Consider the following 13,841-nt stretch of genomic DNA (forward strand, 5'->3'; position numbering starts at 1 on the left):
TGAGTGCTGCATTCAACATGGAAGCAGCACAAACATAGTTTTTTTCTATTTTGGAAGCAAGTGCAGAATTAGTATTTGTAATCTACTCAAAGCTTTCTCTCAAAGCACTGCCTATAGCAACATTGTATTTAGAGGGTTTATGGGTACTTCGGGGGGTTTATAAAAAAGACTTCAGGTTTATATAGGTGAAGAGGTTTTCGTTTCCATTAGGTCTGGAACCTGTCAACTTACTTGTGCTTTGTCTGGTCAAAACATAACCATCCCATTAACCTTGTCATTATGGACATGCCTCACCATCTCTCCTGGCTACCAATGGTGACAAACGACTGGCCTTTTGATCACATTTGGGGTTTCTAACCTATTCAGGAGACCAACTACATTTTGTGTCTTATGTTTGTACTAGGAAAGCACAAGTTGATTGACATGATGCATGTTCTGAATTCAATCTCATCTAAGAGAACTGAAATGACTTTACATCAATTGAAAGACTCAATTTGTTGTATTAAAAACCTTTATTCCGAACCTTTGTTTGGGATCTGTACAGTGAAGATGAAATGAAAAAAAAAATGGAGCAACACCATGTCTCCAAATTGTACTCTGGAATAGAAACAAAAAAAGCTAAATGAAAGCATGGTCATGCGCCTTGCTGTGGTCCTCCGTACTCTATGGGGGCATTGGTCCTCTCATGGGGCCTCGAGGTGGACCGCCGGGGGGCCTTGGTGGCATTGGAGGCCCCCTCTGGAAGCCAAACGGAGGCGGACGAGGGGGACCCCCACCGTAGCCTGGTGGGGGCATGGGAGGAGGGGGTCCTCTCATGCCTGGATGCATGGGGTGACCTGTGTGGGTGGGGAGAGAGAGAGGGGATTCACACAATGATATATCATCTCATACAGCAGCACATTTCAACAAGGATTTCAGGAAACAAAGCTCTTGGATATCCATAAAATTAAATTGTGTCCCTTTAGACAAATGTGTAAAATAAAATCTTTACAATACATTTTTTTAAAGTACCAAATGGATGTAACAATTGCAGACTGTAGCTTTAATGTTTAAGAAAAATAATAGTGATGAAACGAAAAGTGGTGAATTGTTTTGCATGAATCAGAAGTCAACTAACAGGCAATTAATTATCCAACTGATAGGAGATTTCAACTATTGAACTGTATTGAGTTGAATTGACCACTAGCCTTGTGAAGGCACAGCACTTACCCATGGGATGCCCATAGGGCCCTCTCGGTGGCATGCCCATGTGTGGATGAGGGGGCATGCCGGGGGGTGGAGGCGCCCGGTGCTGGTTGGATCCTGGGGGGCCCGGTGGAGGCACCATACCTGGAGGATGGCCATGAGGGTGCATGGGCATCTGGGGCATTCCTGTTGGACATGAACAATATAATTGGTGGTGGTCCTCAGTTGCTTAGTTGGTAGAGCTTGGTGCTTGCAATGCCAGGATAGTGGGTTCGATTACGTAAAATGCATGCACGCATGACTAAGTCGCTTTGGATAAAAGAGTCTGCTAAATGACATTTACACTACATGTCGAAAAGTATATGGACACCTCTACAAATTAGTGGAATCGGCTATTTCAGCCACACCTGTTGCTGAAAGGTGTATAAAATCGAGCACACAGCCATGCAATCGCCATAGACAAACATTGGCAGTAGAATGGCCCGTACTGAAGAGGTCAGTGACTTTCAATGTGGCAACATCATAGGATGCCACCTTTTCAACAAGTCAGTTCGTCAGATGTCTGAAAAGCTAGAGCTGCCCCGGTCAACTGTAAATGCTGTTATTGTGAAGTGGAAACGTCTAGGAGCAACAACGGCTCAGCTGCAAAGTGGTAGGCCATACAAGCTCACAGAACGGGACCGCCGAGTGCTGAAGCGCGTAAAATTAGTCTGTCCCCGGTTGCAACACTCACTACCGAGTTCCAAACTGCCTCTGGAAGCAACGTCAGCACAATAACTGTTCGTCAGGAGCTTCATGAAATGGGTTTCCATGGCCGAGCAGCCACACACAAGCCTAAGATGCGCAATGCCAAGCGTCGGCTGAAGTGATGTAAAGCTCGCCGCCATTGAACTCTGGAGCAGTGGAAACGCGTTCTCTGGAGTGATGCATCACGCTTCACCATCTGGCAGTCCGACGGCCTAATCTGGGTTTGGCGGATGCCAGGAGAACGCTACCTGCCTGAAGACATAGTGCCTAGGGCTGTGGCGATCATGACATTTCGTCAGCCGGTGATTGTCAAGCAAATAACTGTCGGTCTCACGGTAATTGACCGTTAATTAACAAACATATTTAGCATCTCCTGGCTTCCACACATAGCCTACAAGCTACTGATGCAGACCTTAGGAACATCTACATTTAAAAAAAGTATAATAAATCCATGTAATATAGCCTACACCTTTACAATAAATCCATTATTTATTTTAGACAGGTCTAAAGAAACATGATATGAAGAAAATGTAGTCTATTTCAGAAGAACAGAAGAACAGAATAGCATACTCCGAGTTGTCTTTATGCTAGGTAACTCGGGTAGTTGTTGTTGCCATCCTGTACCTGTCCCGCAGGTGTGATGTTCGGATGTACCGATCCTGTGCAGGTGTTGATACACGTGGTCTGCCACTGCGAGGACAATCAGCTGTCCGTCCTGTCTCCCTGTAGCGCTGTCTTAGGCATCTCACAGTACGGACATTGCAATTATTGCCCTGGCCACATCTGCAGTCCTCATGCCTCCTTGCAGCATGCCTAAGGCACGTTCACGCAGATGAGCAGGGACCCTGGGCATCTTTCTTTTGGTGTTTTTCAGTCAGTAGAAAGGCCTCTTTAGTGTCCTACGTTTTCATAACTGTGACCTTAATTGCCTACCGTCTGTAAGCTGTTAGTGTCTTAACGACCGTTCCACAGGTGCATGTTCATTAATTGTTTATGGTTCATTGAACAAGCAATGGAAACAGTGTTAAAACCCTTTACAATGAAGATCTGTGAAGTTATTTGGAATTTTACGAATTATCTTTGAAAGACATGGTCCTGGAAAAGGGAGGTTTCTTTTTTTGCTGAGTTTATATATTGTATTCTATAATATTCTACTGTATCTTAGTCCATGCCCCTCTGTCATTGCTTGTCCATATATGTATATATTCTTAATTCCATTCCTTACTTAGATTTGTGTGTATTGGGTATACAGTGGCTTGCGAAAGTATTCACCCCCCTTGGCATTTTTCCAATTTTGTTGCCTTACAACCTGGAATTAAAATGGATTTTTTTTGGGGGGGGGGGGGGTTGTATCATCACAACATGCCTACCACTTTGAAGACGCAAAATATTTTTTTTGTGAAACAAACAAGAAATAAGACAAAAAAAACAATACTTTGTAGAGCCACCTTTTGCAGCAATCACAGCTGCAAGTCTCTATAAGCTTGGCACATCTAGCCACTGGGATTTTTGCACATTCTTCAAGGCAAAACTGCACCAGCTCCCTCAAGTTGGATGGGTTTCGCTGGTGTACAGCAATCTTTAAGTAATACCACAGATCCTCAATTGGATTGAGGTCTGGGCTTTGACTAGGCCATTCCAAGACATTTAAATGTTTCCCCTTAAACCACTCAAGTGTTGCTTTAGCAGTATGCTTAGGGTCATTGTCCTACTGGAAGGTGAACCTCCGTCCCAGTCTCAAATCTCTGGAAGACTGAAACAGGTTTCCCTCAAGAAGTTCCCTGTATTTAGCGCCATCCATCATTCCTTCAATTCTGACCAGTTTCCCAGTCCCTGCCGATGAAAAACATCCCCACAGCATGATGCTGCCACCATGCTTCACTGTGGGGATGGTGTTCTCGGGGTGATGAGAGGTGTTGGGTTTGCGCCAGACATAGCATTTCCTTGATGGCCAAAAAGCTCAATTTTAGTCTCATCTGACCAGAGTACCTTCTGCCATATGTTTGGGGAGTCTCCCACATGCCTTTTGGCAAACACCAAAGGTGTTTATTTTTTTCTTTAAGCAATGGCTATTTTCTGGCCCCTCTTCCGTAAAGCCCAGCTCTGTGGAGTGTACGGCTTAAAGTGGTCCTATGGACAGATACTCCAATGTCCGCTGTGGAGCTTTGCAGCTCCTTCAGGGTTATCTTTGGTCTCTTTGTTGCCTCTCTGATTAATGCCCTCCTTGTCGGGTCCGTGAGTTTTGGTGGTCGGCCCTCTCTTGGCAGGTTTGTTGTGGTGCCATATTCTTTCCATTTTTTAATAATGGATTTAATGGTGCTCCGTGGGATGTTCAAAGTTTCTGATATTTTTTTATAACCCAACCCTGATCTGTACTTCTCCACAACTTTGTCCCTGACCTGTTTGAAGAGCTCCTTGGTCTTCATGGTGCCGCTTGCTTGGTGGTGCCCCTTGCTTAGTGGTGTTGCAGACTCTGGGGCCTTTCAGAAAAGGTGTATATATACTGAGATCATGTGACAGATCATGTGACACTTAGATTGCACACAGGTGGATTATTTAACTAATTATGTGACTTCTGAAGGTAATTGGTTGCACCAGATCTTATTTAGGGGCTTCATAGCAAACGGGGTGAATACATATGCACGCACCACTTTTCCGTAATTTATTTTGTAGATTTTTTTGAAACAAGTTGTTTTTTTCATTTCACTTCACCAATTTGGACTATTTTTTGTATGTCCATTACATGAAATCCAAATAAAAAACAATTTAAATTACAGGTTGTAATATAACAAAATAGGAAAAACGCCAAGGGGGATGAATACATTTGCAAGGCACTGTATGTTGTTAAATTGTTAGATATTACTTGTTAGATATTACTGCACTGTCAGAGCTAGAAGCACAAGCATTTCGCTACACCCGCAATAACATCTGCTAAACACGTGTATGTGACAAATAAAATTTGATTTGATTAGATTTTCCACTACATTTGCATTGATGTCAGAGTGATTAGAGGGACAATAGAGTGCTGAGTACCAGGCAGTGAGCAAGTTTGGTAGGCTACTAATGACCATCAGCAGCATCAGAGCTTGGAGAAGCCCAATTACCGTGACTAAACGGTCACATGGAATTTGACTGCCTTCATAACTCGTGACCGATGGTATGGCGGTAATACGGTCACCGCAACAGCCCTAATATTGCCAACTGTAAAGTTTGGTCGAGGAAGAATAATGGTTTGGGGCTGTTTTTCATGGTTCGGCCTAGGCCCCTTAGTTTCAGGGAAGAGAAATCTTAACGCTACAGCATACAATGGACATTCTAGACGATTCTGTGCTTGCAACTTTGTGGCAACAGTTTGGGGAAGGCCCTTTCCTGTTTCAACATGACATTGCCCCCGTGCACAAAGCGAGGTCCATACAGAAATGGTTTGTCGAGATCGGTGTGGAAAAACTTGACTGGCCTGCACAGAGCCCTGACCTCAACCCCATCAAACACCTTCGGGATGAATTGGAACGCCGTCTGCGAGCCAGGCCTAATCGCCCAACATCAGTTCCCGACCTCACTAACGCTCTTGCGGCTAAATGGAAGCAAGTCCCTGCAGCAATGTTCCAACATCTAGTGGAAAGACTTCCCAGAAGAGTGGAGGCTGTTATAGCAGCAAAGCGGGGACCAACTCCATATCACTGCCCATGATTTTGGAATGAGATGTTCGACAAGCAGGTGCCCATATACTTTTGGCCATGTAGTATATTAATGCACCTCATCGCACACAACAGGCTCTCTTCCTTTTACCAGAGGTAGCAGTAACTTAAAATTCCACACACTACAATTTAAAATTCCAATATTTAACAATCTGGGCAAGCTTTTCCTGACAGTTGTACTCATTCTAATTATATGGTCAGGGTGAGTGACTTACCCGGGTGCATGCCCTGGTGGAAGGGTGGCGGGCCAGGTGGGGGGCCTGAGCCCCCTCCCTGGGGTCCTGGTGTACCTGGGGCTGGGGGCATGGTCATGCCGGGGGGCATGCCAGGAGGCATGGATCCGGGGGGTGGCACAGGAGGGAAGGCACCAGGAGGGGGCATGCCTGGAAATTAAGATCAGAGAGAAATTGCACATTTTCGTCAAGTTGAATTAAAATGTTCTTGATGTAGATGTTTTAATGTTGTGTTGATGTTATAGTCAAGGTATTGTGAAGCCAACATCAAATTTTCACATTGAGGATAATCACGTTTTTGTCATTCTTACTCTTACAAATCTACGGAGCACAATCTATGGCTAAGCTATACAAGGCAATAGGATTACTATCTAAGTACCCCCACGAAATACATGAAGGATTTAGGAAGCTGAAATCAAATTCTTCAACCCTGGTGCACCCACTTGCACGCACACACACACTTACCAGGCATGGGCATCCCAGCTCCCAGGGTGGTGAGGACAGGCGTCGAGGCAGAGGGGGGAGGCGGTGCATCTGCGAACAGCTGATGCGGCCGGTCGGCCTGCGAAAGCGGGTTCTGAGCAGCTAGGAGGCGTTCAGCGGCCGAGCCATGCCGCTCGCCCTTGGAGTCCTTCTTGAAGGCATATGACACCGTAATTGGTCGGTTGCACAGGTACTGGCCGTTCATGGCCTCGATGGCCGCGTCAGAGGCGTCAAAACTGGCAAAGTTGATGAAGGCGTATCCCTTGGAGTTGCCAGTGTCCGGGTCGCGCATGATCTTGGGCGTCTGGAGTATGACCCCAAAGGCGCTGAACGTGTCGTAGAGGAGTTTCTCGTCGATCTCCGGATCCAGGTTACCAATGAAGATGTTGGCGCCCACATCCAGGTTCTTGTTGTGCGCTGACGCCTTGTTGACACGGATGGGCTTGCCGTATAGTTTAATCATGTTCATAATCTTGATGGCATAGTCCGCATCCTCTTCACTGAGGAACTCAACAAAGCCATAGCCTTACGGAGGGGAGGGGGGAGACAGAGGGAACATTCAATAAGACTTTAACGGTTATATTTCTGATCAGCACTTTTTACAGGCTATTTGTCTCTAAAGGACTCTCCAAAAATGACACGACATCAACAAGTGATGGGTTTGCTTTCATAGCATAGACCTAATCTACAATGATCTGTCTTCTTTGCATAGGCTAGTTTTACACAGTTCTTATTTTCAAACATGAGTGTGCCACCTCACCATATGAAATAAATCCTAGGACTGCAGTAAAGTGTAGCATTTCTGGTTGGTCTTACTGACAGTACGTGTCAGTTTTGTTACCAATGCGTTGTTTATGAGTATGTGTGTTACTTACCTTGGTGTTGTCCCGTGACTCTGTCTTTGGGCATGTGTGTGTTGACCACAGGCCCAGCCTGTAGAAAGAGCTCCCACAGCAGTGGCTCTGCCACTTTCTCATCCAGACCACCCACATACACAGTGGCATCTAAAGTGACAGATAGAGCAACACCACATGAAGTGGATGGGTATAAGCCCAAACATTAGACCTTGTTATGGTCCTGCTTTTAGCAACACCTTTCCCATGTTGGAAGCTATATCCTATATCCATAATCGGTTCCTATTACTTGGGCATTGCTTACATTACCGAACAGTGCACAAGAAAGCATTAAATCTAGTTTCCACGCAAAGGATGGTGTTACATCCCGTCTGTGGTCCAAGAGCACAAACCCTGCAAAACGAGCGCAGTTTTGCCAAAGACAGGGACTATAATTAGTGTGCAGCCTAGCGGTTAAGAGCATTGGGCCAGTAACCGAACGGTTGCCGGTTCGAATCCCCGAGCCGACTAGATGGAAAATCTGTTGATGTGCCCTTGAACAAGTAATTTAATCTTAATTGGTCCAGGAGCACCGTACTACTATGTCTGACTCTGTAAATCAACACATTTCACTGCACCTATCCAGTGTATGTGTCAATATATATATAAATCGCTCTGAATAAGAGCGTCTGCTAAATTACTTAAATGTAAAAAATGGTGTGCGCCCAAAGCGCGAAGTTAACCTAGGAACATGTTCAGCTAGCTAACGTTACCCTCTTTGAGCCAGTGCCATTTAACGTTAGATATATGGCCCTGCATTGAGCTGGTTACCCATTCATAGTCCGGCGGATTCATCAGAGACAAATCGGTCGAGTCCGTCATATGGCTAGCTGCTAGATTTATAGCTAAAATGTTCAGGGCATTGGTTCAGATGTGATGGAAACTACTCGTATGGATACATTTGATGAATTTCAATGTAAGATACAAAGACTTATCTACCTTGGTTTCGCTCCGAAATCGGTCCCGCCGCCATGTTAAATCCGGCGTGAGGGCAGCGTTATGCGGAAGTTGTTCATCTGATGGGCAAGAAACCTATCCGGCAAAACCAAATAACGCAATTAGATCAAGTCGCCCTCTAGTGGTGGGCTGTCTGTACCGGTGAGCTCTCATTCAAGATGCAGCTGCCCCCCACACACGTATTATAAAGAATACACTCTTTGCTAATATTACATTTCATTATTTTCTGTATTTTTTTTTGCCAATATCGTGCTGAATCGTGCAGTCTTTATAGGGGCCATCTACAGTTAGTACATCCATTTTTGGATGTATAAATTAATGATATATACCCATTGATTCTTGAAGAATATAACTTATGAATGAATGCCTCATGAGCTTAGTCGTACCACATCAGAACCCAAAATATAAGCTTGTTTTACTCCAATGTCTTCAAACAATGTAAATGTAAACAAACACTGTAAAGCCTCAAAACATGGTTAAAACTATAATATTGATATAATGTATGGTCAGTCCTTGCATCCATAGCTCTGTCTATTAATTTGAGAGTGGTTACATTTCTCCAGGCCCATCCCTCAACTTTTTCACAAAACTTTGTTATTGTTTCAACTGTGGATTGGCCCTGTAGAGCAGGGATCTTACATTTTAGTCATTTAGCAGACGCTCTTATCCAGAGCGACTTACAGTTAGTGAGTGCATACATTTTTCATACTGGCCCCCCGTGGGAATCAAACCCACAACCCTGGCGTTGCAAGCGCCATGCTCTACCAACTGAGCTACACGGGGCCTTCAACTAAATTCAGCCGTGGGCCGATTTCTTCTTGAGTAGATGATCGGTGGGCTGGAACATAATTACAAATAATTAGTAGACTGCAAATTGACTGCAAGAAGCCCAAACAGATATAACATTTGACTAAAACATAATCATTTCAAACCTTGCTTACATTTGTATATGATCACGTGTCTCTCTATTCTGCGTGGGAATACTTGGGAACAGATTTCCTAAATTAAAATCACTTGGAGCTGATTTCCTAGTGTTTTTCCATTATTTTATTTACAACAATTAATGATTTAGTTTATTTTTTTGCTCAGAAAACATTGGGGAGGGGGAGGTGCCGCGGCCCGCTAGTTGGGGAACCTTACTGTAGAGCTACCTACAGTCTGGCAATCTGGTAATTATGCCTATATTGTTGATAACTCTTGAGCTTACAACTGTTTTACCCTATCATATCATAACTCAAAATAAGGTTTCAATTATATTACTCTATTATATTAAAATTATGTGCCTAAACAGATGCCATGTGGATCAGGCTGTCCTTGCATCTATAGCACTGTGTATGAATTTGAGAGGGGTTACATTTATATGGAAATCTTGGCTTTAACATAACATTGGACAAATGCCAAATGGTCTGGCTAAAAACAGTCAAATACATTGTAACATTTTCATAGGCCTATACCTTTGTCTCTGCCTGTTTGACAATGTATTATAATGGTATCTCTTATTATGTCTGACTTTCGGGTTCAGGCTATGCACTCCTGTGTAATTATCAATGGCTGTCTAACAGTGACTGTATCTTAATGGAAACACCTGCAAAACAGGCTCCTCGAGTTTACATCTCACTTGAGCGTGACTTCTTGGATAAGATAAAGTGGCCACATATCTGGCTGTGCCGGTTTCAGAACAAGTTTGTTCACTTAACTGACTACTTAAATAGTTGTTTCAAGTCAATGTTACAGGAATCACTAACAACTTGAGTTAAATGTATATGGGATATAGGCTCCTCTGGCTATAGGCTCCTTGGTTTAGTGAGAAAAATTGACAACAAACAGGACAATTAATTTGCCTCTACTTTGGCTTGCCAGAGGTATCATGAAAGGTCTCACATGGACTTAATGCGTGGACTCCTTGCTGCCATGGGCTTTGATTGTTCCCGACGTGCAAAATCTACTGCTCAGAGGTGAGTGGTTGCCACTTTGTGTAACTTAGGCTATATAATGCTCAGACAAAGAGAGTTATAGTAAAAAGTTGTAACATTTACATGTTCAGTTTAAAAGCTATAGCCTCTTATTCCCCTACATATTCATTTGGACAGTGAAGCTACCACTTTTAATTAGGCTTTATACTCCAGCATTTTGGATTTGAGATCACATATTTCATGAGGGACAATACAGAATGTCACCTTTTATTTTAGGGTATTTTCATACATATCTGTTTTACCTCCTCTGTTATTGGTAATGGTGAGAGGTTAGCATGTCTTGGAGGTATGATCTTTGTGCCTGTAACTTTCTCTCTCATCATTATTCGTGATTCATACATGATTATCCGTAATCATGGTAGCATCCACATTAATGTAGAAGTGTTCAGAAACGTATTTACTTATTTACAAAAAAGTGACTCCAAAATGACACAATACATTATTATCCATTCATTTCTATTGGGCACAACATAATCCAAAACACAACCAAAACAAACTGCAAATGCTTCTAAGTTTGTCGAGTCACAAGCTTGACATAGTCATTGCATGCTAGGAATATGGGACTAAATACAAAACTTTTGAATACTTTAATACAGTGAATTTGTCTAAATACTTATGACACCTTCAAATGTGGGGACTAGATACATAAAGTGCTTTAATTTCTAAATGGTTAAACAGATAAATACCCTCCAATAAAAGATGACATTCTGTACTGTCACCACATATGAAACATTTGATCTCAAATCCAAAATGCTGGAGTATAGAGCCAAATTAAAAGTTTTACCTTCGCTGCCCAAATAAATACATAGGGGAGTGTATACTGTATATTATAAGACTGAAATTAATGGTAGCTAGGTCTTTTTAAGAGGTAATTAACATTTGTTTCCTTCTTCCTCCTGAAACAGCTCACAAGCGGAGGTGACAGTGGTACATGTTGCCAGGAAGGAGAGCAGCCCTCAGACCTGTAGTCTTTCCCTGGACCTCGACACACCGCACTGCCAAAGCTGCATCTCCTACGAGGCTCGGCTGCAGCGCCTGGTCTGCGGACACTTCTACTGTGACCAGTGCAGAGGCTGCATCATTAACCAGGCTTTCAAGGACATCGAGGGCCTCTCGGACTACCCCTGTCCTATGTGCAACTCTATCCGTCAGCTGGGAGGCACAGTGCCTGAGCCACGGCTCTGCAGTAATAGCCCCCCCACTGTGTCTGTGGGCTTCAACGATCCCTCCTCCCCCACATCCTCACCTTAGCTCTACTAATGCAGGTCATCAGGGAAGAGGACTCTGGGAATTGAAGTAAGAAAGTAGAAAGCCACTTTGTAGTCTGTTTAGTGGAAAAACAGACTTAATCAGAGATTCTGTTTTTTTTTCTTTCAGATTTCTTTTAGGAGAACTGACTTTTTCATGAGGAAGTGTGCTCCAGCAAACTACATTTGTATTTTCTTTATTTCTTTCATAATGGATGACATTGGAAGCAGTGAGGGTTGTTTTTGGCTGCTTTATTGCATTTTATGTATATAAATCTAAATACAAACCTACATTGAGTAAAAAAGTAACAATTTAAAACTGGTCATATAAAATACATAAGGATTGTATAAAACAAACAAAGTTTATATAGATCACATTTTGTACAAATGGATTTATGTATCATGCACATCTTGATAAGCGAGAAGGCAGGGTAATAACATGACTGAACAGTCTATAAAAAGATTGCAACCTGTGTTAAAAGGAATAACACCCAAACATTAGTCCCAAGTTATATTAAGTGTCGCTAAAACATGTATTTACATGGTAATTACACAGACAGGTTTAGTGTAATTACAGTGTAGGTACACATTTGAACAATTTGGTTACAAATTACATTTATAAAACTGAAATTGGACAACATACTCTTACAACAATGTGAACAACATACCTGCCAATGTAATTAATAACCATGTAAGATTGGTTGTTTTAGCTACACTTTATATAAAAGTGGGACCCAAACATTAAACAACTTAATTCCGGAAGTACACAAACCAAACTTTTTTTTTTTTTTTTTACAATGTATGTGATTAATGGTGAGCAGACAACTGCCATAAAAACCATCGGTAACACACCGTACATTTAAAAGAAAAATACTAAAAATATATATGATTCACACAAATAAGCATGATGGGAGAATACATCTACCAGACACTTCATGAAATATGATTTTCAATAGCTAACACAAATACAGTCAGGTATCTACTTGCAGCCAAGTGTCAGCCTTCTCCTGGCAGAGGCAACCAGGGTTTTGGCTAAAATGTCCTGCTAATCTGACCAGGACAGGTCAGATTACATGAAAATAGAACTCTTTGGCCGCACACAAGAGTTGTGGGTTTGGCATTGAAAAACAGAAGCATTAGCAGAAAAGTACCTCATACTACGGTAAAATATGGTGGTGCATTTTTTTGACCATGCAATATAGCTTAGTATTTGTATTATTTATTTTATACAGTCTTTTTTGCTCATCTTTATTAACGGGTGCCAATAATTATGTACCTGACTATGTACACTACCGTTCAAAAGTTTGGGGTCACTTAGAAATGTCCTTGTTTTCGAAAAGAAAAGCAATTTTTATGTCCATTAAAATAACATCAAATTGATCAGAAATACAGTGTAGACATTGTTAATGTTGTAAATGGCTATTGTAGCTGGAAACGGCAGATTTTAATGGAATATCTACATAGGCGTATAGAGGCCCATTATCAGCATCCAATGGCACGTTGTGTTTGCTAATCCAAGTTTATCATTTTAAAAGGCTAATTGATCATTAGAAAACCCTTTTTCAATTATGTTAGCACAGCTGAAAAATGTTGTGCTGATTAAAGAAGCAATAAAACTGGCATTCTTGAGACTAGTTGAGTATCTGGAGCATCAGCAATTGTGGGTTCGATTACAGGCTCAAAATGGCCAGAAACAAATAACTTTCTTCTGAAACTCATCAGTCTATTCTTGTTCTGAGAAATGAAGGCTATTCTATGCGAGAAATTGCCAAGAAACTGAAGATCTCGTACAACGCTGTGTACTACTCCCTTCACAGAACAGTGCAAACTGGCTCTAACCAGAATAGAAAGAGGAGTGGGAGGCCCCGGTGCACAACTGAGCAAGAGGACAAATACATTAGAGTGTCTAGTTTGAGAAACAGATGCCTCACAGGTCCTCAATTGGCAGCTTCATTAAATAGTACCCGCAAAACACCAGTCTCAACGTCAACAGTGAAGAGGCGACTACGGGATGCTGACCTTCTAGGCAGAGTTGCAAAGAAAAAGCCATATCTCAGACTGCCCATCTTAATCTTTTATTTTTATTGGCCAGTCTGAGATATGGCTTTTTCTTTGCAACTGATAGATTGGCCTCTGTACACCTATGTAGATATTCCATTAAAAATCTGCAGTTTCCAGCTACAATAGCCATTTACAACATTAACAATGTCTACACTGTATTTCTGATCAATTTTATGTTATTTCAATGGACCAAAAAATTGCTTTTTTTTCGAAAACAAGGACATTTCTAAGTGACCCCGAACTTTTGAACGGTAGTGTATGTTTTAACAAAAGGTTCATTTCTTGATTTAATTAGGACAAGCATACAATGGATTGCACTTCAAGTTATATAGCTTTTGTTTGTAGAAACAGGTGGCAGGTCTAT

At 42.2% G+C, this 13,841-nt stretch overlaps 2 protein-coding genes across 2 annotated transcripts; one reads left to right on the plus strand and one right to left on the minus strand.

Moving 5' to 3' along the window:
• Positions 1–499: 499 nt before the first annotated feature.
• LOC311132323 (splicing factor 3B subunit 4-like) lies at positions 500–8,225 on the minus strand. Its single transcript, XM_084165573.1, has 6 exons — positions 8,179–8,225; positions 7,222–7,350; positions 6,329–6,871; positions 5,846–6,013; positions 1,210–1,371; positions 500–836 (listed from the first exon to the last, which is right to left on the minus strand). The coding sequence occupies exons 1-6, from the start codon at positions 8,210–8,212 to the stop codon at positions 664–666; spliced, it is 1,209 nt and encodes a 402-aa protein (XP_084021699.1). The 5' UTR covers positions 8,213–8,225; the 3' UTR covers positions 500–663.
• A 1,701-nt stretch (positions 8,226–9,926) lies between these two features.
• LOC311132848 (uncharacterized protein) lies at positions 9,927–13,508 on the plus strand. The gene is made up of 2 exons (XM_084166203.1): positions 9,927–10,151; positions 11,075–13,508. Exons 1-2 carry the CDS (start codon positions 10,078–10,080, stop codon positions 11,418–11,420), a joined length of 420 nt encoding a protein of 139 aa, XP_084022329.1. The 5' UTR covers positions 9,927–10,077; the 3' UTR covers positions 11,421–13,508.
• The last annotated feature ends 333 nt before the right edge of the window (positions 13,509–13,841 follow it).

The sequence above is a fragment of the Coregonus lavaretus genome, assembly GCF_964263955.1.
Source record: "Coregonus lavaretus genome assembly, chromosome: 7".
In the NCBI taxonomy this organism is placed as follows: Eukaryota; Metazoa; Chordata; class Actinopteri; order Salmoniformes; family Salmonidae; genus Coregonus; species Coregonus lavaretus.

Bases quoted from the DNA above. Each gene is read 5' to 3' on its own strand.
- LOC311132323 (XM_084165573.1), bottom strand. From the start codon at position 8,212: ATGGCGGCGGGACCGATTTCGGAGCGAAACCAAG. The intron at 6,872-7,221 runs GTAAGTAACACA...CCCCTCCGTAAG, and splicing joins AGTCACGGGACAACACCAAG to GCTATGGCTTTGTTGAGTTC. The intron at 6,014-6,328 runs GTAAGTGTGTGT...CTTAATTTCCAG, and splicing joins AGCTGGGATGCCCATGCCTG to GCATGCCCCCTCCTGGTGCC.
- LOC311132848 (XM_084166203.1), top strand. From the start codon at position 10,078: ATGGACTTAATGCGTGGACTCCTTGCTGCCATGGGCTTTGATTGTTCC. The intron at 10,152-11,074 runs GTGAGTGGTTGC...CTCCTGAAACAG, and splicing joins GCAAAATCTACTGCTCAGAG to CTCACAAGCGGAGGTGACAG.